Source organism: Trichosurus vulpecula, chromosome 1 (assembly GCF_011100635.1).
Source record: "Trichosurus vulpecula isolate mTriVul1 chromosome 1, mTriVul1.pri, whole genome shotgun sequence".
Taxonomy (NCBI): domain Eukaryota; kingdom Metazoa; phylum Chordata; class Mammalia; order Diprotodontia; family Phalangeridae; genus Trichosurus; species Trichosurus vulpecula.
Genome location: NC_050573.1, coordinates 193,649,763 through 193,676,634, shown reverse-complemented (window position 1 = coordinate 193,676,634; position 26,872 = coordinate 193,649,763). Strand labels below are relative to the sequence as shown.

The 26,872-nt window shown below is 38.6% G+C and overlaps 1 protein-coding gene across 3 annotated transcripts in view; it reads left to right on the top strand.

The window, feature by feature from the left end:
* The first annotated feature begins 18,968 nt into the window (after window positions 1-18,968).
* The window catches only part of DCDC2 (doublecortin domain containing 2), a 204,545-nt gene continuing 196,641 nt past the window's right edge, over window positions 18,969-26,872 (top strand). For 2 of the 3 annotated variants that reach the window (XR_005010671.1, XM_036763247.1), the window contains exons 1-3: window positions 19,015-19,308; window positions 20,242-20,659; window positions 24,980-25,034. Coding sequence is in view for 2 of the 3 variants with exons in the window: in XM_036763247.1 (XP_036619142.1) it covers window positions 20,367-20,659; window positions 24,980-25,034 (348 nt within the window). In the remaining variant the exon portion in view is untranslated. Of the gene's footprint in view, window positions 19,309-20,241; window positions 20,660-24,979; window positions 25,035-26,872 lie in introns of all 3 variants that reach the window. The other variant, XM_036763243.1, reaches the window with a different exon arrangement.

Sequence of the window (26,872 nt, the reverse complement as noted above, 5' to 3'; positions counted from 1 at the left end):
ATAAAAGAAAAAGAAAAAAAATCAGACTTCTTCTCTCATACAAAGATTTTTACATGGATTTTCTAGATTGTGAGGGTGCCTCACCCTTGACCCCCATGATGTGGAAAGGATAACTGTAGTCTCTGCCTTCTTTTTAGACCCAAATTAGGTGTCACTTGCTGCAGGAAGCTTTTCTTGATAACTTCCCATCTCCTTTTTCCCCAGCTGAAAGGGGTCTCTCTTCCCCCTCAACTTTCTCCTAGCTTGCTGGCTGCATCACCCCTTCGCGTTCATATGCTCCCTAGCTGTTTGGGCAAAGAGCTGAAGGCTTTTTTGGGTGCCTAGCATAGTGTCTTTCACAGAGTTTAGTACTGAATGTAAATATTTGTTGAAATGAATGAAAGTGAATTAAATTGACACTGGAGAAACATATACTGCAGTTGTTTCATTAATTCTAGAAACCAAACTACTGTTAACCAATAACCTCAGTATCAGTGACATAATTTCCTGAAAAATTGCTGTTTTGTAATGTTTAACCTCCTGCTTAGTTGCTCACAGCAGGGGGTAGTTTCCCTTTCATCACAGTCTTTTGTTATTATCTTACACTGTGATTTTAGTGATTATGCCTTTAAAACAGCAACAAGGAGCCAATAACCCTCAAGGTAGTGAGAAATGGAATAATTTTGATATGGTAATTTTTAATAAGCTAAAGAAAACCTTCCTGAAGGTAACAATATAAATTGACAATATTACATTAGACATTATATTTCTCTAGGTTAGTAGTGAAGGACATCAAGCCTCTTGATTTGTGGATTATCTGAAATGTGGTGGCCCTCCAGATATATCAGAGCTAGTGTACCTTCTATGGGCAGCTAGGTGGCACAGCGGATAGAGCCTGGAGTTAGAAAAACTTCATGAGTTCAAATCCAGCCTGAGACACTTACTAGCTGTGTGACCCTGGGCAAGTCACTTAACCCTATTTGCTTCAGTTTCCTCATCTGTAGCTAGAGAAGGAAACGGCAAACCACTCCAGTACCTTTGCCAAGAAAACCCCACATGGAGTCATGAAGAGTTGGACACAACCGAAAAACAACCAAACAAAACATCTTCTATACCAGTGTGGTCAACAAAGGATATAGGGAGTCTTTTAAAAACTATTTTTTTGTTTGAGAGGTTTTGAAGGATCAGGGCCAGTTGAAAATTTGGAGGATAGGTAGAAGACTCTAAGAATTAAAGTAACTTAAACTTTCTTAGACCTAATCCAGGTTATGTTGTTCTTACCTCTAATCATATAGCAAACAAAAACACCAAAAATGTAAGAAAAGCACACTTTACTTTTTTTACAAAAAGAAATTTCAAGTACACACTGATCATGAGTTTCATTGCCATGATATACTTAAATATTAAAGACAAATAGCAAGCTTCAAATTGCCATGCCAAGGGTGTATTGGCTTCTCTTGCAGAAAATTCATACATTTGCCTTTTTTTCTTTGCCAAAATTCAAATCACATAAGCAAAAAAAAAAAACTACAAGTATTATATGTTCAAATGAGAAAGAACTGCCAACCAGATTTTAAAATATAACACAAACCCAGAAGTTCTCTTCATATCACACTGTGTAACATGCCCCAAAGTATTGTTAGTACTGCCATGGTGGGGAAAATGAATAGGAATTTTACTCACTCTCGTTTAGAGAAGTATGGTTATGTTAAGAGTGGGGGAAAGAAAGACTAATCTAATTAAAGCAGAAAAAAGGGATAACTGCCAGATGTGGAGTAAGATTTGGAGCTTAGGTTGCCTGGTTTCATGAATCTTTTCCATAACAAAGATTTAGATGTAGAAAGCACTAGATCACCATGGGAGGAGAGATCTCTTTATTTAAAAAGCTTCCTTCTACACAGCATAAACACATTATGAGGAACTCCTTGTGAGAGCCAGATAATTTTGCCACAAGTGAAATCACTCTAAGAAAAGGCATACAATTGCATATATGCCTGCTATTTGTTTGATCGCTCAGTCAACATTTATTAAGCACCTACTGCTATAAAGGCACTATGGACCAATGTAGGAAGCTTAGCAGCAGCTTTACTATATGCCCCACCCCCTTTCCTAGGCAAAAATAACTTTAAATGTAAATTAAAAACAAATCCATATACCTTACTACATTATTTATTCTTCATAATTTGTTCATTCTCCTGAGATTATAGGTACTTGTTCTACAGTTTTCCCAGGGACTAGAGTAAACATGAACAAAACAAACAAATAAATCCGTAACACAAATTCTTTATGTGAACAATGGGCTTATACAATATGTTTACGTAACCAACACAATGCCTAGCTACTTAATGAATGCTTGTTGAGTGTTGAAGGAATGTGAGCCAACTAAAAAAAATGCAACAATTTTTAAAAAAAACGTTGGTTTTATTTGTTGTCTTTTGTTTTTATTTCACCTTTACTTCCCAATATATTTCTTCCCCTCCTTTACTCACCGATATACCCCTTACTCAGTGATATATCCCTTACCACGAAGAATAACAAAGAAAGAATTAAAGGGAAAAAGAGAAGAGAAAAGAAAAAGAAAGAAAGAAAGGAGGGAAAGTAGGTCAGCAAAACTATCTAACACATTTGCCAAGTCTGACATTCTATTCCATAAGTGAGAAGAAAATGTAAATGAAATGATTTGTAGGTAATGATGTGACCAGTAATTTGAGTTTTAAGTACTTAACTAAGTGACAAAACATGAATGCTCATAGTATACCAGGAGTTCAGTCCTTTCTGCTTCTTGATGAGGTCTTGCTGCCTATTTCAGGGACATCTCCTGAAGCTCAGCAGTCACTCAGATTTGGAGATTCTATATTTCCGGGTGTCAGAGTCATTTTTGGATCTTCCAAACTATAAAGATCTGTCCTCTTATACTAGAGAGACTATTGGGTTTGACGATACACATTTAGGAATAAATCAACTGGCCACCCAAATAAAGTGTGTCGTGGGGTAGTGGTGGTGGTCAGTTATACTGGTCAGGTGCTCCCTAAATTACAAAACCAGCATTTAAAATGTCTTACATGTATAATGAACTATCTATTTTTTCCAGTGACTCTAACTCTGAGGTTGCTAATATTTCTCTCTGTTTTATGGATTGAAGGCAACAACCAAGCTGTCTTGGGATAATAGCATCATCTGGCTGCCATAAAGACCTGTTTAATACTCTATACAGGGATGCTCCTTGAGAATACAGAATGCAGTGCCAGGATTTGGGGTAGGGGAAAGGGATTGAGGGCATAGGATGGATCACAATTTGTGCCCCACTTCCAACCTATCGCCAACATTTTTATATATGGAAAATGAGGTTAAAATAAACACCAAGGACAAACATTTAAAGGACAAAATAAGGCAGACAAGGGCAAAATAAAATCTGAGGTGTAGGTGGAAGCAGGGACTGGCTTTTTCTGCTTTTCTCTGGTGCTGGCAGTGGATTAGTGGGCTATTGGAATATATAAGAGCTTCATGACATTTCAAGCATCCCTTGGTGGAGCTACCTCCTCCTTCCCTGACCAACTACCAGTAAGATAGAATGCTGCCAATCGATGAGCCTGGGGGAGTTGCTCAGATTTAGTGTACCCTCTTAAGGATTAGGAGTTGTGTGGTTGCAAAATGGTCAAGATTTGAGCCTAGGTGTGACTTGATATGGGGGCTGGGACTTTGTAGTAAGAAATGGCCTAGTTGGGCAGGTACATATTGGAATCAAGTAATTATGAGTCAGGGACCAGAGCAAGAAAACAGGTAGGCATGCACCATGGGTATAACCAACTTGGAATGGTAACAGAAAGTGTCCTGAATTAAGGAGTCAGACAGATTGGATTGTCATTAATACAACAGGACTAGAGAAACAGAAAGAGAAGGGAGAAGGAGGGGAGAGCCCAAGGAGACCCCAATGCTAAGTAAGGACTTTTAAAATAGATGACTTAGGACTTTCTTGGTGGTCTTGGCCCTTGGGAATATCTTATCCTTTTCTTTAAAGGAAGGGATTAGAGCTTGATTGGTCAGGAAGGTTTTTGAATCAATTTGTCTTTCTGTCTATTCTAAAGTCTGCTGTTTAGTCTTCCTCCTTCCATGAACCTTCTGTGTCTGTCTCTGATGATGGAAATATGGGAGAATTAGGGGATGGGGGTGGCTTAAGCAAGGGGATTTGATGGAGGCTGGTTACTCTGCATTGAGATGAATGGAAACCCTGAGAGACAGAGTTTCTGGGTAATTAGCAATACATTTATTAATTAGGCTAGACAGCAATCAATAAATTGATGGTAAGTGGTTTATCTCAGTAACCAGAGGTGCCAAAGGAAACCCTGAAACACCTTAAATCCCTTCTGAAAGGAAACTCTCCTGACAAGTGAAAATCAACCCTGATTGGTGAACATTTAATAAGGAACTAGGCTAAAAGTCAGTTTCTTCTGCTGAGAACATGGCTTGATCATCAGACTCAGCACCTCAAGGCATCTGGGCAAGTGGAAGTCATCTCCATTCAGACTTCTCTAGCTAGTTTTCTCCTTCATGAGCTGAGTTGCCTTGAACTCGAATGGAGGGGACCCCAAGGACTGGGAGTTCCTCCTCCAGGCAAAGTTGCACCCAGGCTGGATTCTTTTTATATTCTAAACAGAAGTTAGGTCTCCCAGTTGGTTAGAGTATCCTCTCAAAGTTAACAAACATGTGCTTTGGGGACTAGGAACAATTTTATCACTCAACTATGCCTTTCAGTGGCTGACTGACTTTTTCAGAAGATGGGTTTTAACAGAAATGAAAGGAAAACGGTGGATCAAAAACTAATAATTAGTTATTAATATGATAGTATAATATTAATTTATCTCAGCACCAAAATGATTCTCATCTGATTCTTCTCCCTGGTTCAAGTCCCTGACAGGGACAGCTCTGCAGTTATATTGATTTCATTACCCAATGAAGTTGGAGCATAGTGGGCACTTAAATATTTTAGTGCTCCAATTAATCTGTAGTTTCACTGATGTAGTCACTCTCTCTAATGGTGCGTATTGCTATACCTTCTCATCCTATGTGATTCTTTTGCCATGAACCTATAGAGTACTTACCCAAGGTGCTTAAGGACTTTTTTTTTGCTGTTTTTGTCTTCCAGTTCATCTGTCATTGTTCATGGGATGATCTGGCTTAGTTAGGTCTTATGTCAAGCTTTCTACAGATTCACTTTCCCCTTCACTGCTCTTTTTTATTTTGTGGGATGAATACTACTTTAATCTTCCCCCATTTTCCTTTATAATTTTCCACCTTTCTCCTTTATAACCTTTTTACAAATGAGCTTATATTTTAAACCACTGTTGCCATATCTATTTGCTTGGTAATGAGATCAGTTTTGCTTCCTGAAATGGTTTCTGGGCTCTTTTGTATTAACAGGGAAACTGAGGCACGTTTTCCCAAGCAAAATTAGTTTGTTAACAATGATACATATAGCTGTTAATAAAGTGAGTCAGACCTGGCCCTCTCAGTCAGGCCAGTGACCCTGATTGAACACAAAAAAGGAGGAGTTCTGGGCGGCTGGGAAATGCCACAATTGGCTACAGCTGGAAAGGTGGACTGGACTTCAGGTGTGGATGATCATGCCCCTCTATGACAATAAAGGAATATCATGCTAGTTTTTTTGGCTGCCATCTTCCACTGTTGACTTCTATTGAGCTTATAGTCTTCAGCTCCCCAGATTTCTGCCATAGATCTGTTGGCTGATTGATCAGAAGGCACCAAAAACCTAGACTGGGTCCTAGGTCAAAGAAGATACATGAATCATCTTCCCATATAAGAATGTAGGCAGTTCTTCCTTGTTTAGCTCCTTCTGGTCATCTGTTCGTATTTAAGTTTCCTTTGACTCCTGTGTTTCAGAGTTTCTACATAGCTCTGGTGTTTTCATCAGCAATGCTTGAAAATCCTCTATTTTCATTGAAATGAAAAGAAATTGGAATTCCTCCCCTCACATTACCCTACAGGTATAGCCACAACAGAGGCATGATATAGCCATGACATATTGTGACACTGGAATGACAGAGCCATGGCAGATTGTGACATTGATGTGACATAGTCATGGCAGAGCTGTGGCAAAGGAATAATAGTCACCGCATGACATAGCTGTAATATTGGTGTGATATTGGCATGATGTTTATTATTGGTGTGATACTGGTGTGTAATGGGCATGATATTGCTATATAATTGTGTGATGTTTGTGGGATAGTGGAAGGCAATTTTCATGATACAGATGTGTAACTGACATGACATTTGTGTCTAATTGGCACGGCATGGGTATGTAATTGGCATGGTGTTTGTGTGATATTGGCATGATGTTTCATATTGGTGTGTAACTGGCATGAAATTGGTGTGTAATTGGTGTGATATTTGCAAAATATTTAGCATGATATTTTATATTGGATATTGGAATGTAATTGGTGTAATATTTGTATGACATTAGTGTAATTGGTCAATGTATGATATTGACATGATATTGGCATGCCATTGGTGTGTAACTGGTGTGAAATTGGTGTCTAATTGGCATGACATTGGCATGTAATCATTGTGAAGTTTGAGTGATATTGGTGTAAGGTTTAATATTGACATGATATTGGCCTGACACTTGGTGTGTAATTTGGCATGATATTGGAGTGACATTGGTATGTATTTGGCATTATGTTGGCGTGATATTGGCTATTGAATATTGGGATGACATTGACATTTGTGGGATATTGGCATGATTTTTACCATTGGAGTGACATTGGCATGTAATTGGCATGACATATGCATGAAACTAGCATGTAATTGATGCACAAGTGCCATGACAGAGCCATGAAAATGGCATGACATAGCCATGATACGGATGTGACATTGACATTTCATAGCTGCACCATTGGCATGACAGAGGTGTGATATTGCAATGCATTTCAGAGCCCTGTTCCTCCTACTCCTAAGGAGCCACACCCACACCACCCAAACCAGACTTGGCAACCACTGCTCCTCTGCTCAAAACCCCACCTAGCTAAGTGTGGTCACACCCTTTTCCAGCATGGTAACTGTTTCATACTTGGTGAGCACCACTTCTATGAGCTCCCAAGAAGGTCCTGATGGGGGGAAGGGAGGTGTGACACTGGAGTGACAGAGAAGTGCGTCACTGGCATGACATAGCCCTGATATTGGGCACAACAGAGGAGTGACATAGGCATGGCATTCTTATGACACATACATGACATTGGCATGGTGGTGTGGCATTGACATGACAGAGCATGACTTTGGTGTGAGAGTGGTGTGACAGAGGTGTCACATCAGCATAACAGGTGAGACAGAGGTGTGACACTGGTATGACATAGCCTGATGGAGTTATAACATATCCATGGCATAGCTATGACAGAGGTATAACAAACATGATAGATGTAAGACAGAAGTGTGATGTAGCTGTGACAGATTACAACATAGGCTGCCAGATTGTGATAGAGCCATGATGTAGCCATGACGTAGCTATGACTTAGGAGCCTGTTAGCATCCTTCCCCCTCCCCCATAGTCTCCTAGATCCCAGCAGGCTCCCAAATATCCAGCACAAACAGGCAATGGAGGAGACCTTCCCCTCCCTTGTCCAGTTCCAGTCAGGTACAGACCAGTCCTTCCTGCCTGAATGCTAGCCCTGCCCACCTCCTCCACCCCAAACCTCAGTTTCTTTACTTGTTAAGTGAGGATAGTTTGACTTGGTAGTCTGTGAGTTTCTTTCTAGTTCTGAAATTCTATGGAAAACTTCATTTTTCCAATCCCCCAAATATACTTTTATTGATTTCTTTAGCACTTCGATGACTTGTGAGCTCATCAGTGTGGCTACTTCCTCCAATGTTACAGAGTAGAACTCATTCATATTTTCTCATCCTGTGTAATTCTTGTTCATCCTCCACAATGGGACCAACACAATGTGTCAGGGGCCTTAATCTAGCTCTCTTAGCATAGTGCATAGAGTGCTGAAATTGGAGTCAGGAAGATCTGAGTTCAAATCCTGCCTTCAACACTTATTACCTGTGTGACCCTATTACTTAATGTCTCAGTTTCTTCTGTAAAATAGGGATAATAATTGATAATAAAAGATATTGATAATAAAATATGAGACTTCCTGACTACAGGCCTGACACCTAGCTATCCCCGCCTACTTTATAGGGTTGTTTAGATGACCAAATAAGAAAATTTATGTAATTTGTAAACCCCAAGGCTCTCTAGAAAGATTATTATTATTATTATTATTATTATTATTATTAGTAGTAGTAGTAGTAGTAGTAGTAGCAGTGGTAGTGTCTCTTGACATTGCTTGAATGATGTTGTATCATATTGGTTTTCCATCAGTTCTTCCTTGTTATAATTATATGACCTGCCCACTTACTTTTCCAAATATATATTTGTCTGATAATATAATTTATGCCACTTCTCTGCACAGCTCATCACTAGTAACAGTAAACAGCCAGGTGGTACAGCGGATAGACTGCTGGGCCTGGAGTCAAGAAGGCCTGAGTTCAAATCCAACCAGCTGTGTGCTCTTGGATTTAACCTCTGCTTGCCTCAGTTTCCTCAATAGTAAAATGGGGGTAGCACCTACCTCTTAGGGTTGTTGTGAGGATCAAATGAAATATTATTTGTAAAGTGCTTAGCACAGTGCCTATATAAAAGCTATTATGATCATAATTATAATAATAATTATTATTAATATATTGCAATCTACTCTACCACATGCCTCTCCAGTGCCTTTGGGCAATCCACACCTTTAAATCTTTGGAGACTGTGGTAGTCTGTGACTTGAAGCCATATAGTATCACTGCAATAATAATGTTAAAAAACAGGATCTTGATTTCATTGAGAAGTTTAGGGTCATTAAAAACATGGCACAATTTCCAAAAGGCCGTCTAGCTTGTTCCCCTTCCCCTAGTCAATTCTCACTGCAGTTCACTTTTCATATATAGTATCCAAGATTAATATTCAAGATACTTATGTCTAAGATACCAAGACCAGTTCTATGGGTTGCCTATCAAAGTGCAAATCATAGCCTGGGAAATAAGCATTTTTTTCGTACTTGGATGTTCCTGTATGAATAGTTAGATCAATATCTTTGGAGTGATTTTGAACCTTATTTAGGAGGCCCTGTAATATCCTTGGGCTTGATACAATCAGCACAGTGGTATCTGAAAACAGCAGTATCTGGTAGAACCTCACCATCTATAACGAAGCTGCCTCCAAGGTGATTTTTAGGCTCTATTGATTTCCTGGTTGAGATAACTGATTTACATTAATTAAACTCCTTTTGGAAGTCTTTGTTGATTTTTTTTATCAACTTCTCATTTGGGGGGTTCAATAGTCTGTTTAAATAGGTCAGTTTGGAGTTTCCCAAATTCTGTATTATATATTTTTCTCATTTTAATTTTCTTTTAATTTGGTCTTAATTTTGATCTTTGCTCTAATAATTTGATGATATAACTGTACGTAAACAGTTAATTTGGAAATAACTTTTATGCCAGTAACCGGTTATCTATTGGCTTTTAAAATGTAGCCACTTTCATTTTTGAAGAAGTTATTTAGTCCTTTCCATCTCCAATGTCTATTCTTGAGGAAAGTATAATATATTGTCATGAAGCTTCTGTATAATCTACAAGTGTTACTCATTTCTTATTCTTAAACCACATTTTCTAACATTTTCTGCTGTCTTGTTTTTGCATTAAGGTCACTGAGTATCAAAGTACATGGTTATTTAATTTGGATGGTCTTATCAAATTTTTGATAGAATTTTTCTATCTCTTGATCCTCTACAACAGGTGCTGAAAAACAGATGGAAATTCTTTTTGGTAGTCTTTTTATAAATTCTTATCATGAGGACTATGATACTAGGTTACCACATATCCCAGGAATGAGCTTCTTGTTGCCTAACCAAAGTTAATTCTTCAAGCAGGACCTGAGGACAGTGCTTCCATTTAGCTGCAACTTACTTTTGTCTTTCAGTTTTGTTTATATTGAGAATGTAAAAATCGATGTGATTCAGTTCTTCTAGCATAGTGGTTTTTAACTTTGGGTCCATGGCTGAGAATCATGGATAGATTTCAGGGGGTCCATGAACAACTTGGATGGGAAAAACTTCCATTTCTATTTTCACTAATTTCTCACTAGAATCTAACATCTCCTTTAGTTACTTAAAAACATAATTTTGAAAAGGGGTAAGTAGACTTCATCAGTCTGTCAAAGAGGGGTACATGATGTAAGAAAAGGTGAGAATTGTTTTAATAGCATACATACTCACTGGTCACTGGACAAAGGTCTTACACTTAGAGTCTCAACAGCTAAGTTAATGTTTATAGGGGGTTGAAAAAGGGTGTGCTTTTTAGCACATTCTGTCTCCTTTTCTGCTAGTACACTGTTACCAATCCGGAAGAGGTAGGGAGTCACATAAAACTAAATTCCATTTCATATTTTTCGTTGTTGCAAGGGTGGTAATGGCCAAAGGAGTCATCGATGGTGACGAGCTTCTCCTCACTTAGCTAGACGAGCTAGGGTCAGAGCAGTTTTCCAGCGTGGTAGAAACTTCTAGATCTTGTTTTTCTCTGCCATAGCCTTAAGGAGCCAAGAAATGCCTACTGCCATAGTAAAGCATCATAGTAAGGCTTTATTAATTTATCGGATTAAAAAAAAACTTTAACAAAAGCTCCTGGCTGTACATTTTAAGTTTCACTGAAAATATATCTACATTACATGTTATTTACTTATTTAATATGTTTTATAGCTGGTTCCAATCACTCTGAATCATGCAGTGAGTTCAGAGCTAAGAATGGGACATAGTCATGAAAAATATACATGTACTCTGAAATATATATATATATTACATACATATATATACTTCATATATATGTATCATGCACACATATATATATTAAAAAAGTCCTGGGTTCAAATGCAACCTCTGACGCTAGCTATGTGATCTTGAAGTCACTTAGCCTCTTTGCCTCAGTTTCTTTTTTGTGGGTTGTCAGGAGGATCAGATGAGATAATATTTGTAAATTGCTTAGCACAGTGTCCGGCACATAATAAGTACTATATAAATATCAGCTAGGCCTATTATTATTTACAATTGTTTTAGGTCATGTTTATACTACTATGTGTAACATTCTAAAACATTAAAACTTTTAGGGGTCATTTTTACTCTCACATCATCTTTTTAGGGCAGGAGCTATTTGTTAGAGTCTAATCTTGTAGCTACCCTATCATTCTGAAGAGTTATAATTAGCCCATCTTTCATGATTGCTGGTTTGAAAAAATTTGCCTGTAGTGATTTCCCCCACTGAAAATCTTAGATGATTTTCTCTTTCTTGGTGTGTCAGGATTCACTGGAGAAAAGGGAATCCTCTAGTTGGTTAGTTAAATGCTATCAGGATCTATGTAGAGCTGATGAGTCCCCATGATAATTCTTTTAGTGTTCATGTGGCCTTACTGGTAAAATAACTCCATTAACATCTCTTGGTGTTGGGTGCCTACAAATGGATATGTTTGTGGAGATGATAGAATAGATGTGATACTTAGACAGACTAGTAAGTTAACACTTATTTTTACAAAGCTCTAAAACACAAATAAAATTTTCTTATTAAATCCATTGAGATTCACTTTATAGTTTCTAATATTTCTTTTTAAGCATTGTTTAGGTCCTTTGGGGTTTCTTTATGTTTTTTCTCTTTGTAGCAAGCAAGCCTAGCTAAAGCAGCAAGGAGCCTTAAAGGATGAGAGATGGCATGTGCAGGAAGGTCAAACTTCCCCTCACACTTAATAGAAAATAGCCCAGGACTCTGTTCCCAAGAGCTACCCTCCAGGCTATAATTGGGAATTATGTCCCAGCCCCCACAGCCATCATTCAGAGAATCAACCTTTATGGTAACATGACCTGGCAACTGCCTCTGTAGGTGCTCTAGCCGCAGCCTTCTCCATAGCCAGAGCCAGGAAAGAGCCAGAAAAGCAAGTTGTCACCATCAAAGTCCTTGGCATCATGCCAAATGGTTCAACATTAAAAGTAGATGTGATTTTCAGAAAATGAAATGACACTAAGGAAGATAAATTACCACTTGCCTTACCACTAGGCCTTTCCATCTGACTTAGAGCGTATAGAAAATAAGACATTTGTGACACGCTTAGTACAGTGTCTGGCACATAGTAAGTGCTATATAAACGTTAGCTATTACTATTGTTATTTACATTTTTGGGGTCATATCTAGACTACTATGTAGTCTATGTTCGACTACATTACTACCCCCATTTAGAACCAAGCTCCCTGAGAGCAAAAATTCGCTGACTTTTCTGTTTATATCTCCAACATTTAGCACAGTGGTTTGTATACAGTAAGTGATTAACACATGTCTGCATACACATTTATCTTGATATAGCAATGTACATCTACATACAGAGTCATATGAACAAATACACACGTGCATTTTTCTCAATTTTTTTTTACCAGCATAACAGATTATCAGTATTAAAAGAAACTTCAGAAATCTAGGCCAACATATACCCGAATAAGAATTCCCTTCTCCACCTAACCGACAAGTGATCATCCAGATTTCACTTCAAGACTAGAAAAGGCAACATGATGTAGTAGATACGGCAAAGGGCAAAGGAGTTGGAGTCTGGAAGACTTAGGTTTAGCTCCCATGTCAGACACTTACTAGATTTGTGATTCTCTTAACCTCACTGTGCCTCAGTTTCCTCACATATAAATTGAAGGAGTTGGACTCAATGACCTCTGTAATGGTTTCTAAAAGGCCCTTGAGATCTTTTGGCTTTATATCTATGATCCTGTGGCCTTCATTGCTCTTGGACAGAGATAGATATTATGCATTAGAGCTTCAATTCACCTTCTCGGCAAAAGAAGACTCAGATGTAAAACATACCATGAATCATTCTCTCCAACATCTGGAAATTCTTTGTGAACCTTAGACTGCTTCTCGTATCTTCTGAAGAAGGCACTACTTGCCCCACTCATCCAGGATCAGTACTTGTCCCCATCATTAACCCCTCATGATTTTGTCTCATGGGCCTTCCCTCATTAGAAGGACTCCTTAATTATGTCTTTATGGGATTCCCCAACTCACCACACACTCAGATGGGGCCTGTGAGCATATGTTTCACAGGACAGGGAAAGGAGCTTCAGAGAAATCCCAGGTTTTTTGTTTTTTGTTTTTTTTTGGTCAGGCTGTAGGATCACAGGCATGGAGGCAAAGGCCACACAGAACCTCTGTTCTATTCCTTCATCCCTAACTCACATCTGGATATCCTGATCACATACTCTATGAGAGATTTTATTGGAGAAGATGCAGAATAATGATTCTCTAGCTACTAAGGGATGTCCTAGCTCAACCCTCATAGACCCATGACAATGCAAAAACATGAGCTGTAGCTTCCTCAACATAAGTAAGAGCCTTTCAAAAGACATTAGAAATTTTCCTACTCGAGGTGGGCAGAGGCCTACTTGAGCTTGGGAAGATAGGAATAGGGAGGGTACAGACAGCTGCTTACTACAGCTATACTTGGTCGCAACCAATAGAAGACACAACTTAGATCTTTATTGCATTTTGTTTTGTGTTTGCTGTTTTGCATTGGTGCTAATCTTGTCTCTTGAACTCCTTCATGGTAGGGGCCATGTCTTTTATATTTCTTCTAGCTTTCCTACTAACAATCTCTTACTCATTCAATTAATCAGAAAATACTTACTAAGCATTTACTATGTGCTACATGCTGTACTAAGCACTGGAAATGCAAAGAAAAAGTAAGAATAGTCCCTACCCTTTAGGAGTTTGCATTCTAGCAAAATGTTGACCACCTACTGGGTGCCTAATACATCCCTGTTGACTTGACTGATCTTATGATAACAGTCAGATGGTTGAATGCAAGGGAATGTAAATACAATGGTGTTTCACAGATAATTCATAGGAGGCACGGGAGGTTTTGAACTCCAGCTTCTAACAGTTCACTCTTGGTCTGGTCAGACAGGCAGACACCTTCGGAGTGGTTAATAATCTTATTTTATCCTAGTCTAGTCTTCTCAGATTAATGGAGTACTAGCTCCCACAGCATTCCCTAATGACCCTTCTCGCAGGGGCCAGTGAGAAGGGGAGACAATTACCCCTAGGTCTCGATGGGGTCAATTGAGACAGATGTAGCTTGTGCATGCCCCTAAATCCCCTCAAGCCTCAATGGGGGCTGGTTAAGGCAGGTACATGCATTCCTCTATGCACTACCTGTGGTTTTCCCACTCAGCAATCAATGCCCACTTGCTTTATAGGGCAAAACAGACAAAGAAAGCATCTTGCCAACACTAGCCTCACAGGTTAACTTCAGTAATATCGTCATTCTGCCCAAGCGTGGTAAATATCACATTATGTCACCCCTTACCTCACAGCACAGCCTCAACAGGACTGTTTGTCACTACGATTCTGGGAAATACTATCTAGGATCCTTAGGGCTATTCTGGGAGTTATCTAACACCTGGAAAGTAGACATTGCCATGGTCATGGATCCTGAGAAACTGAACTTTAAAAAGGATAACAAAATCCTCTTTACATACAAATGGCCAAGTTGCTTCTGAATTTTACTTCTTAATAGTAATTGTAGTTAATAGTTACATAACATCTACTATGTGCCAAACACTTCACAATCATTGTCCCATTTAATACTCCCATCAATCCTGAGAAATAGGTTATTATTCTCACTTTACAGATGAGGCAATTGAGGCAGAGGTTGAAGTGTCTGAGGTTGGATTTGAGCACAGTTCTTCCTGTCTCTGAGGGTAACTAGGTGCCACAGTTTTTGGAGTGGCTTGGATTTAGGAAGACCTGAGTTCAAATCCTGCTCAAACATTTACTAGCTGTGTGATCCTGGGCTAATTACTTTATCCGGTTTGCCTCAGTTTCCTCATCTGTAAAATGAGCTGGAGAAGGAAATGGCAGATCACTTCAATATCTTTGCTAAGAAAACCCCAAATGGGGTCATGAAGAGCTGGACATGACTGAACAACAGGCCTAGCACTCTTGTAGCAGACCACCTCTTTCTGCAGTCAGCTTCACTTGTACCTTCAGGTCTTACAACTATGCCAGAAAGGTCCATGACGACAAAGAATTTGGAGCTCACACTTTCACTTGTACTTGGGAGAGTATGCAATGGGATAGTGGTGGTAAGGATTTGTAGCAGTAATGCATTTGTTCAACATTTTAAAATAAGTTACTGTCTGTCATATATGAGGACTGTGAGTTTTGGCAGGTGACAGCAGCATCAAAAAATCATTAAGCATCTCTTGCATATATGTCACTGTCCTAGTTGCTAAGAAGCTAAATTGCTCTGTGGTGAGAAAAAGCCATGCTCAGCTGGGGATCTTATAGTCTAAATGGGGACTAATAGTCTGAAGAAATTTAATAACACTCACACCTTTTATAAGACTTCATTCCCAAGCTTTCTGTTGATTTACCAATACATGTCCTCATAAAACAAGGAAAATTAAAAAGAGAAAAACTACTTATTTCCAAGTTGAGGTAAGAAACAGATTTATAAGCTATTTCTTATTTAGATCTATACTGTTGTGAGCCAATAATCATATGCCACATCAGAAATATTCCTCTTCCCACTCTTCAGAATTCTAATAAAATAATAATAATAATAATAATAATAATAATAATAATATTGGGTTGGTCTTCCTACAGTTGTCTTTTGACCATGCTATGTAGGACATATGGCTTGAGTTTTTCTAGTGGTGGATTTTGCTGAGTCATCCAGATTTTCTCCTTTGATTCCTCTTGAGACTAGCGGCATGTATTTTCAAGAGTGCTCATTAAGGTTATGGATGTATTGTATGGCTATGAGGGAATTTTCCTCTTTGGAAAGGCAATCAGTTGTTATCTGCATCAACTGAACGAACCTGTGCAGACAAGTCCAGGGGCTTTCTTCATTAATTGCTATCCTCATTCAACTGGTAGAGGCCTAATGAGAAGTGTTTCTCAAGAAGTTGAACTTGTTGGTATTTTAAGGCATGAAATAGGAAAAAAAAGCATAACGGTGCTAATAACACTTATGAAAAGGATCGAGAATACAATTGATGTGGGATTTCACTTGTATCTTAAATTGCCGTGAGGAGAAGACAGAGCAATAAATATATGATCCTTGAGTTCAGGAATCTTGTCTTATTTTGAATCTTTTCCAGCACCAGGAATGCTGAATGTCATGGAATGGACACTTAGTAAATATTTGGTGAGAACATCTTTTTTTAATGTATGTAGGTATGAAGAAGGTGGTTATATATTTTCTTTCCAGAAATATGCAGTTAATTATCATCTCGTTGCCTATTAAATATTTGTTGTTCAGTTGTTTCAATTGTGTCTGATTCTTCGTGACCCCATTTGGGGTTTTCTTGGCAAAGATATTGGAGTGGTTTGCCATTTCCTTCTCCAGCTCATTTTACAGATGAGGAAACTGAGCCAAACAGGGTGAAGTGACTTGCCCAGGGTCACAGGGCTAGTAAGTGTCTGAGGCTGAATTTGAACCCAGGTCTTCCAGATTCCAGGCCTGGCACTCTATCCACCGTGCCACCTAGCTGCCTCATATATTTACATTTTGATTAATTTGATTACTTTTCTAATGGAGCAGTTTCCATATGTTTTGAAGTTGGATAACACTTTTGTGCTATTTTTCACATATTTAACATTATTAAGGTGAGACCTGGGAGTAAGAGCTTGGATTTGTGGACATCAACTAAAAAAATGTATAATTACATTTTCTTTCCCTAAGAATATTGGGGTTTAGTGGACCAAATTTGAAAACCATTCTGGAGGTTGGTCTGAAGGCAACGTTGCATTTGTTTGCCTTTGAGTGATAAAACCAGCTTCACGTGGGAGCTTCATGTACTATCCAACATCTTTCAAATTTATATTTGATACTTTTTTTGAGTGGGGCATGGGAAGGAGGAAGAGGAAATGGGAGCTGTGCTTTCAGAAGATCATGGATATTGAGCTAAAAGGGATTTCAGAGGCCATCCAAAGCAACTTTTAATTTTATAGTTGAAACCAAGGCCTAAAGAGATGCCCAAGGCCAAACAAGTAGTAAGTTTCAGAAGTGAGATGTGAACTGAGGTCCCTTGACTTCCAAGCCAATGTATTCTTTGCGCTATATCCCATTGCTTTCAATGACATAAGGAACTCTCTGATGAAATAAATGCCTCTATCAATATAGATCAGCACAGGCTCTGAAACCTTAGAGAGTTGCAGGGGGTAGGGATGAGACAGTGACTTGCCCAGGGTCGGTCAGTCAGTTAGTTGATCAGTCAATAGACATTTTTAAAGCACTTACTACAGTTCCAGGCGCTGTGCTAAGTGCTAGAGATGTGAAAAGCTGCAAAAGACAGTCCCTGTCCTCAAGGAGCTCACACAGCTTGCAAAAGTCAGAGACAGAACTTGAACTCAGATCTTCGTGGCTCCCAGACTAGCTCCACATGCACCACACATGCCTGTCCCTCATACTATTGTACCAAACTTAAAATAATAATTCCCATTTGTATAATGCTTTAAGATTAGCAAATACACAACCTTAAGTGGTAGCAGTTACAAGTATTATTATCAACCCCATTTTCTAGAGGAGGAATTTAGAGGCTAGTAAGAGTGCCTAGGCAGTAGGAGAGTGCTGTACCTGAGTCAGGAAAACCTGGGTTCAAATCCAGTCTTAGCTACTTATTGGCTGTGTGACCCTGGGGCAAGTCACTTAACCCCTATCAGCCTCAGTTTCCTCAACTGTAAAATGGGGATAATAATAGAACGCCCATTCTAGGGGTTCTTGTGAGTATAAAACAATAGTTGTGAAGCACTTTGCAAACTTTAAAGCACGATATAAATGCTAGTTGTTATTATTATTGATTTGCCTCTGATCACTTAGCTGTGGCAGACCATCTGAGGCGAGATTCAAATCCAGATCTCCTCACTTCAAGTTAAGTACTCTATCTACCTGCTTTCTCTCTTTCACTAACCTTTCACATTCATTCTTTCCGCACCACCAACTCACAAACTGCTGCCCTGTTAACAGCAACTTTCAAGACTGCTGAGTTTTGTAATGCCATACATTAATTTTACACTTTCAGATTACCGAGTGGCAAAGCCGCTCAAGGATACATGTCAGTCATTTATATTCCAGGATCTCATGGCAGAAATATGGCTGGAGTGGCTTCTCAGTTTTTATATTTATTTATTTTTTAAACAGAGAGCTACATACTGTAGAAAACAGCTTCTTTCTTGCAACCAACCTCTCCCAAGAAAGTGTGTGGCTGCCCTAGGGCAGCCCCACAAAAATCTATCTAATTGCACAAGAAAGCAGACACCCAGGTACGATGTAAACTCTGCGTGTGAGGCAGGCTGGGGCGGCTCTCCACACACCTGTGTGACTTTTGGTAAGTCACTTTTTTTTTTTAAATCAGCAAACATTTATTTTCTCTCTTTCACACTTTTCTCGCCCCAAATTGAAAAAAATAACAAGCCCCCAAACCTTGTAATAAATATTTAAAACAAATTCCCTCATTGGTCATGTTTAAAAAGGAATCTCATTCTGCATCTCGTGTCCATCTCACTTTTTACTCGTTAAGTCTGAGTTTCCCCATTTGTAATATTGAGAGAAGTTTCATTAGATCTCTAAAATAGCTTCCAACTCATTCCTTTGATGATCCTACCTCCTGTCCCTCTTCTATATCCCCCTAAAGACTAACAGGGATAGCCACAGGGTGGGGGCTCACTGTTGCCACACGAAAACTTCCAGGTGCCGTATGCTTTCCTTGGCCAGAGCCCTAGTCTCTCTGATAGGCCCCAGGACAAGTGAACACGGGACGTGTCTCCGTCACCCTCTCTGGGGATCCAAACACGCCACCAGGTACAGTTTGCGGACTCCGCTCCCTGCGCGTGGCTGCGGTTGCTATGGAAACGGCGGAAAATAACAACTCCGTTCCCCCATGGGTGTAGGCAGCCCTCGTGCTGTAGAGTGGCCGTAACAGCAGTAAGAACAGCAGCAGCGAAGTCAGCCGCCGGCCCGCCGCGCTAGCGCAAGCGTAGCAGCTGCGCGAGCCACCCGCCCGCCTCCAGCCCACCATCCCGCGAGCGCCTGATTCCCGGGGAACAGCCACCTGCAGCAGCAGCCTCTCCAGCCGCTACCGTCGCCGCCGCCGCCTGGCGGGGAGCACCAGGGCAAGGCCCACTTGCCTGGTTAAGCCGAAGACCCAGCTGCACCTGGTTGCAGCCTCCTGGGCCACTCAAGTATCGGTATGTAGTCTTTTCTACTTGGGGCTCCTCTTAAGTCCCCTCGCATCGCCTCTGCCAGCCCGGGGAGCCGATGTGCCCTGATGTTTGCATATTCAAATAATGCACTTGTACCTGCTGCGTGTGCCTGGGAGCAGGGAGCCCAGGGGTCCGAGGATTGCTGCAGGTCAACACTGGGAGGGGAAAAGGAAGCCTTTGGCAATTTCTCCTCTTCTCTTCCCTTTCTTCTGCCTCGGAATGCGCCTTATGCCTCCTTGCACTGTGCTGAAGGGAGGAAGAGGAGTCCTGGGCGTTGCAGTCGCTTTAAACTTTTTAGAGCTAGCTGGAGGGAGGAAGCAAGGAGTCCTAGGGGTTGCAGTCCAGGACCTTTATTGCCTTAAACTTTTTGGAGGTGGCAGGAGGGAGGGAGCAAGGAGAGAATAAAACTGTCTGGAAGGATTAACAGAAATTGACTATTAAAACTTTGGTGTTTTTAGTATTTCTATCTGCCTACTCTCTCCATCTCCCTTTTATGAAACATCCCATTTTGCATATCTTAGCATGTAGCCTTTTTTGGGCACATGGACAACATACATACTTGCTTGGCACGTATTTTATCTATGTGTGTGTGTGTGTGTGTGTGTGTGTATTTTAAAGAAGGTACAGAATGTATTTGGCATAGGTATTTAATGTGGTACAATAGCTTTATAGCACATATAAAAGCATATGTATATGTGCTTTTACATGGTTGAGTATATATGTGTACATGTCTATCTATTGAGAGAGGACATATGTATACTGATTGGTATAGATTATGTTGACACAGTTAAAATACTTTCATTAAATCCTGTAATCTGTATAGTCAATTTATTCATTATGCATACCAGATAGGCATCTGTTAGTTTTACAGTTTATCCTACCAGTAGTTGATTCAGTGTATATGTGTGTTTCTCATAGAGAGGCTTCAGAAGAACTCATTGTTATAGAAATATAGCTATAGACTGTGCCTGAGGCTCTGACTCCTGAGAAGCCAGCCAGCACCAGAGGAAAGAAGCAGAAAAGAGGTGATCCTGTGGTAGAAGATGAGCAGCACCAGTGCAAGATCCAACTGCCTGACTCAGCCAGTAGTGAAGAGTGTGCTGGTGTATCGCAATGGGGACCCCTTCTTTGCTGGACGCAGAGTGGTCATCCATGAGAAAAAGGTGTCCAGTTTTGATGTCTTTCTGAAGGAGGTGACAGGTGGGGTTCAGGCCCCCTTTGGAGCTGTCCGAAACATCTATACCCCTCGGTCAGGCCACCGAATCCGGAAGCTAGACCAGATTCAGAGTGGGGGGAACTACGTGGCAGGGGGCCTGGAAGCCTTCAAGAAACTCAAGTGAGTCCTATTTGTCCTAGACTACTCATATTTTTTATTGATATACTTGGTTTAGGAAATGCCAGACTGGGCTTTGCATGATTCCTACAGTTCTTTGAGTGGGGAAGAGGGAATTTCCATATGCCAATTGACCTTTATGTTGAATGCTAATGGTAAAGTTAATAGGGTTGAAATGGAAAGAGTTAATGGAGAGAGGAATTTACAAGGGAGGTGTATCAGCATTATAAATGGGCTTCAAGTTTGGGCATAAAGTTTGGAATGATACTTTGGAGTGATACAGCAGTTATAGTCATCCTAGCAAACTGAATGTCTGATTTGATGCTCCAACATTTTGGACTCTTACCTACTTTTCTTTATTATTTCATTTTTTAAAAAACATACTTTAAGATCAATTTCTTTTTGTTCAAGAGAAGATTTTAAAACATCATGCCACTCCGTAGGGGAAGTACTATAAGCACTAGAGACTTTATTAAGAAAATTATTCTCTCTGTATTTCACTCTTTTCTTTTATAAATGTTCATTTTGCTCAAAATGTTTTAATAATAGCTACACTTTGATTCTAGCACAGCAGAAGACAGCCACCTCTTGTCGCATTTCAATGAGAGATAGTAAAGCCCAACATTTCTATAACTTGTCACAGTTAAAAATGCTGTATATATACTATTAAATTAAATGTGGTCAACTATACACTATTAAAAATGAACTTCCTAACAGCCACCTGGGGAGTACACATTATTGTCCCCATTTTATAGATGAGAAGATTGAGGATTAGTGAAGTTGTGTCTAACCCAAGTCACTTATTTGATTGATTAAGTAAGTGGTTAAGTCAAGTTTGACCCAAGGGCATAGGATCATAGATCTAGAGCTGGAAGGAACTTCCAAAGTGCTCTAGACTAAACCTCTCTCTTTTTTTTTTTTAGTAGATGAGGGAGTAGAGGTCCCAGGAGGTTAAATGACTTTCCCAGGATCACATAGGTCCTAAGTGTCTGAGGCAGGGTTTAAATCTAGGTCTTCTGACTCCACAACCAGTGCCTTTTCTGCTATATCACACTACCTCTGGCTCTAAATGTAGTGTTATCTCCATAATGTTGAAATACAAATAATTTTAAAAGAATAAGCCACTCTTCATATACTAATGAAGATGTCCAAGTTTTTCTCTCCTCTGCTATTGAATTTATCTGAATTCACATCAAAGAAACAGTCAGTCCTGGGGCTTGCTTTTGTGGAAGGTAAGGGATAAACTCATTTTCCCCATCTTGAAACAAACCAATCAAAATTATCCTTCTTGCAGCAATTTTTAGGCATATATCTCTTCTGATGGTGGCCTTATGTCACCAGCTGTTAGATCTGTCAGATCACAGGACCATAGAATTAGAACTGGAGAGGACTTTAAAAATCATCTAGGTCACAAATCAAGATCAAGACATGAGGCTCAAGAAGGGATGTGATTTCCCCTGTTACACAGCTTGTAGTAGAGCTGGGTCTCCAATTCACTTCTTCTGATCCCCTAGTACAGTTTGCATTCCGCTATAACACACTCTTTCCACTTTTGTATAAAAACTGTAAGATTCCAGTGTAGTTCGTTCTTGTGCTTGGTAACATACCTAACACTGCATATGTCATCTTTGTGTTACAGTAATAGGGTAATAGAGATTCAGAAACCAGAAGAGACTTTAGAAGTCTTCTTGACCAAATCTTTCATTGTTACATATGTTTAGTTATTTGACCCAGGTCACATATGTTGTAAGTGGGAGAGCTGGCATATAAAAGCAGACCACATGACTTTGAATTCATCACTCTTTCCACTACATGATAATTTGGTTTTGAGCATATTTTCAATGGGAATAATGTTCTAGTTCAGTGTCTGGAAATCTGTCAGTCACTCTATCAGGTACTATGTTCCAAGTACTGGGGATACAGATACCAAAAAAAGGAACAATCACTAGGAATTCCTTAATCGATCTCTTTTGGTTACTTGGAATCTTCAAATCAAAAGATAAAAACAAGTATTACTGTAGTCCAGGGGTTGGCAGGGTCCCCACCCCCTGCTCTAGTCCAAATAGTTACTGCACATCATAATAGATGCACCGTATACTTCATAAGAAGTTTAATGTCAGGCTGCTGGTGGTGCAATTGATAGAGTGATGCATACATAGTCAAGAAGGACTGAGTTCAAATCTTTCCTTAGGCACTTACTAACAGAAAAAGTAACTTAGCTCCTCTTGGCCTGAGTTTCCTCATTACCAAAGTGGGGATGATAGTAGCATAGCACCTACTTTATAAGGTTGTTGTAAGAAACAAATAAGCTTATGTCTCTCTCTATATATATATACATATATATATATATATATCATTTTGCAAACTTTAGAGTGATAAAACAATGTTAGTTACTATTATTATTATTGTGCTTGTGAAATAAAATATTACAAGTATTGGGAGACTAGAACATATTTTTTCAGCTTTTGATTTACAGCTGTTACTGATTGCTGTCATATATGACTTTTTTTGGGCTGACTGATAATTTATTTTCATTTATGCTAGAAATGTGAGTGTCTGTTATAATGATGGAATCCTAGTGGAATTAAATGTTAACTTAAAACATGAACTTATGGGTTTGTGTAACGAAATAAATTAGCAGAAGGAAAGAGGAAGGAAGGGAGTGGAGAGATAATGGAGGGAAAGAACAATGCTTGTATATTTTTTAAATTAAAGTAAGCAACTTTCATCCCTGAATATCTTATACCAATAATAAACTAATAAATAGATTCCTAGAGTTTTGCTTCTGGGATCCAAACAAAACTCTAGGAATCTATTTATTATGGATATAGTAAGACAACATGGCATAATGGATAGAGAACTGGATGTGGCATCTGGAAGACCTGGGTTCAAATTCTGCCAAAGTCACCTATAAACTTTTTCACTTTGACAAGTTGCTTAACCTTGATGAGGTTCAGTTTCCTCATCTATAAAACAGGAATTATACTATCTACCTCAGGGTTGTTGTGAGATTCAAAGGAAATAATGTATGTTAAGAGCTTGGTGAACTTTAAGGTAACATATGAATGTCAGTTATTGTTATTAAGGAATATGGAGAAATTATATTTTACAAGAGATTGTTATTTTTAATGGTCAGAATAGTCTCTTTCTGTGTTACAATATTTACTGATTCTGTAGATCGTAAGTCAGTCTGGTAGTTGGAAAAGTTCCAGGCTGGGTGAAAGGGTAGGGAAAGATTGGGCTATAACATAAAATGGTTCCTGAAGTTTAGGAATACAGAACAACCTCTTAGGTGTGAGAGATGGCATACTTGCTTACATAGTCTAAATATGTATGTGAAGAAGGTTGCTTATTTTGTACATTTACATGTACAAAATGTACATGTACATTTTGATTACCTTAATTTTTTGTTTAAATGTTTTTTAATTAATATTAAACAGAAAAAGAAATGTTTATTCTGCTTTATATACTTTATATAATTGAAAGATTTAAGCTTTAAGAAAGAGTGACATGCTAGAAAATTAAATGATACAAAGGAAGTAATATGTAAAAATTTAGTATTGGGTGAAATTGTTGCAACAAATATTTTTGAGCATCCCTTATGTGTATACTGTGCTAGGAACCATTTGAAATGATAGGAACAGATTTTAAAAGATAAATCCATTACCAGTGTTGTAATGGAAAATAGGGAACTCCGTCATCTAATCCATCCTTCTGTCTCTGAGTATACCTGGACCATCCCAGATGGATCGGTATCTAACCTAATCTTAAAGCACCCTAGAGATAAAAAAAAATTCCTGTCCTCCCTTGGTTACTCTAGTACTCACAGTTAGTAAGTTCTTCACTTTATTTTACTTAAATGCCTCCTGGTGCAATGTAATCTCCATTTCCTTTTTTTCTGTCACTGACAAAGATATAAAATATCAGCTTGTATAAATTATCTTTTGTATCAGAATCCATGTAGGAAGCTGGAATCTACTAAATAATTTGAATAGTTAATGATTATGGAAATAATGTTCAGTAAATTCTGTAATAAAAGTGTCTATTTCTGAGGTTTCTGGCCTCTTGAAACTTAGAGAAGAAATTATCCGATTCTGATCAATGATGCAGAAAGCAGTTCTCGCCATTAGTTTTTTTTAAGCACAAATTTTTAGATATGGTTTGTTATTTCAATTTTAAACAGTTCTTTGGTTAACAAATATGTATCTGAAAAATTCTCTTGCAGTTTGTTGCATTTTCATTAATTGTTAACAGATGTTAACAATTTGAGTGATTATCTCACTCAAATGCTATGAAAGTGACTTTTATTTATTTATTTTTCAGCTACCTAGACATAGGAGAACCAAAGAAGAGATCAGTGGAAGTTGTTAATTCAGAGGTAATCCTACCACATTTACATTTTTTAAAGTCCTAATTAACACTGGTGCCACTTTGACATTTTAAAAAATGAAGATACTAGTTCATATTTTGAAAGTGATCTTTATTTTATATCATACTGATTTTTAAAGCTTCTAAACAATTCACATCTTGTTTTGGGCATGAGGCAATATCTAATAATACCAGCAATGGGCGTTATGGACCCATTGCCTATTTTTTTGTGTGGTGAAATTCTTAGGAATTTTTGCTGCAAAATGAGAAGGGAATATCTAGTTGAATAAGATTGGTAGGTTATTGGACTTAGTCCAATAGTCTCTTTATATTTTGACTTTATCCTTTTACTTTTGTGCTTTATGCTCATCTGCTTAATAAAGTGAAGGAACTTTAAAAAGTAGCCTCTCAGTCCTAGATGCTTCACTGGACTTGTTCTTGTCCAGACTTGTCCAGAGAATTACCCAGTTTTCATGAAAATGACAGAGTTGAACTTTGACTAAGGTAAAGGCTTCTTTGAGGATTCATGGTTAACAAGCCCATTTAAAGTACCAGACTCCTCTAAAATCTCAACAGGACTTTTGGGAACCCTGTGGAAAGTTTCATCATTTTACTTAGGAAAATATGGACTAAAAAGGAAGTCTAGTTAACATAGAGTCAGAAGCAGAGATGGAGGTTTTCAGTAACTTTTCAGCAACTGAAGCTTTCCCTTCTCATTTTTACTATGTGCAAGAAATAACATCTTTGAGTTTGTCACATTATTAGGGGAACAGCATACAGAAAAAAGTAACATCCCTTTAGGGAGAATGGTCTCTTCTCACATCATGTGTATATAACTTTTATTCCTAAAGGAATATGAATAAAGGTATAGTATCTGAAGGATTGGGGGAAGAATGCATTTCATTATTGAAATTATTTGGAACATATGCTATTCTTAAATACAGTTTCACAAATAACCAACATTTTAATTTGTGTTATGAAATTTTAAAAAGTAGTATTTTGATAGCATTCTTAAATATGATTTTCAATGTTTGTCAAACTTATTGTTCATGAAAGTGACAGACATAGCTTAAAGTAGGTCGAGAGATACATTTCTATGTTACGTCTACATTAAAACTAAAAACTCAGTGTCATTTGGCTGCAGCAGGAGAAAAATTAATAAATTATTGAAGATCCTAATTCTTTTGTGAAGGATAGCCATTTGTTAGCTTGACAGGTTATATGGCTTGCTTATAGGTATGCTTATGGTATGCTTATAGGTATATATGTTGGAAAATGTTGAGTGAGCATGAATTGCTCCTGTGAAATACACTATTATAAAATTCAAGGAACTTTGAAAAATTTAAACATAATTTACTTACTTTGGATTCTGACGTATTTAATAAAAACAGACCATGTTGCTAATTATCCTCAGTAGTACAGAAACAAAAACCCTAATTTAATGTGTGCTTACTGTTCTTTCACTAGTCTTTGCTCTTTAATGTTGACTTGTCACAGTATATCTATCTATTACTATATCTATCTATCTATCTATATCTCAGATATCCTAATATCTGATGGTGTGTGTGTGTGTGTGTGTGTGTGTGTGTGTGTGTGTGTGTGTGTGTATGTGTGTAAAAGTAAAATAGTGGCCCCAGCTTGGTGGCCTCAGGAATTTCCCTTTTGTCCTCTTGTTAGAGATTTTCCACTCTTTTCTTACTTGCCCATCTTGCCATTACTTGGAACTCTAGTGCTGTTTTCATGATTCCTGCTCCTCTTGTACTCCTCAGTGTTTATTCTTAACCTGATTGATGTTAAGGGCTCTACTGTCACACTGGCAAATTGTGAAGGGGAACCAGAAGCAGAGAG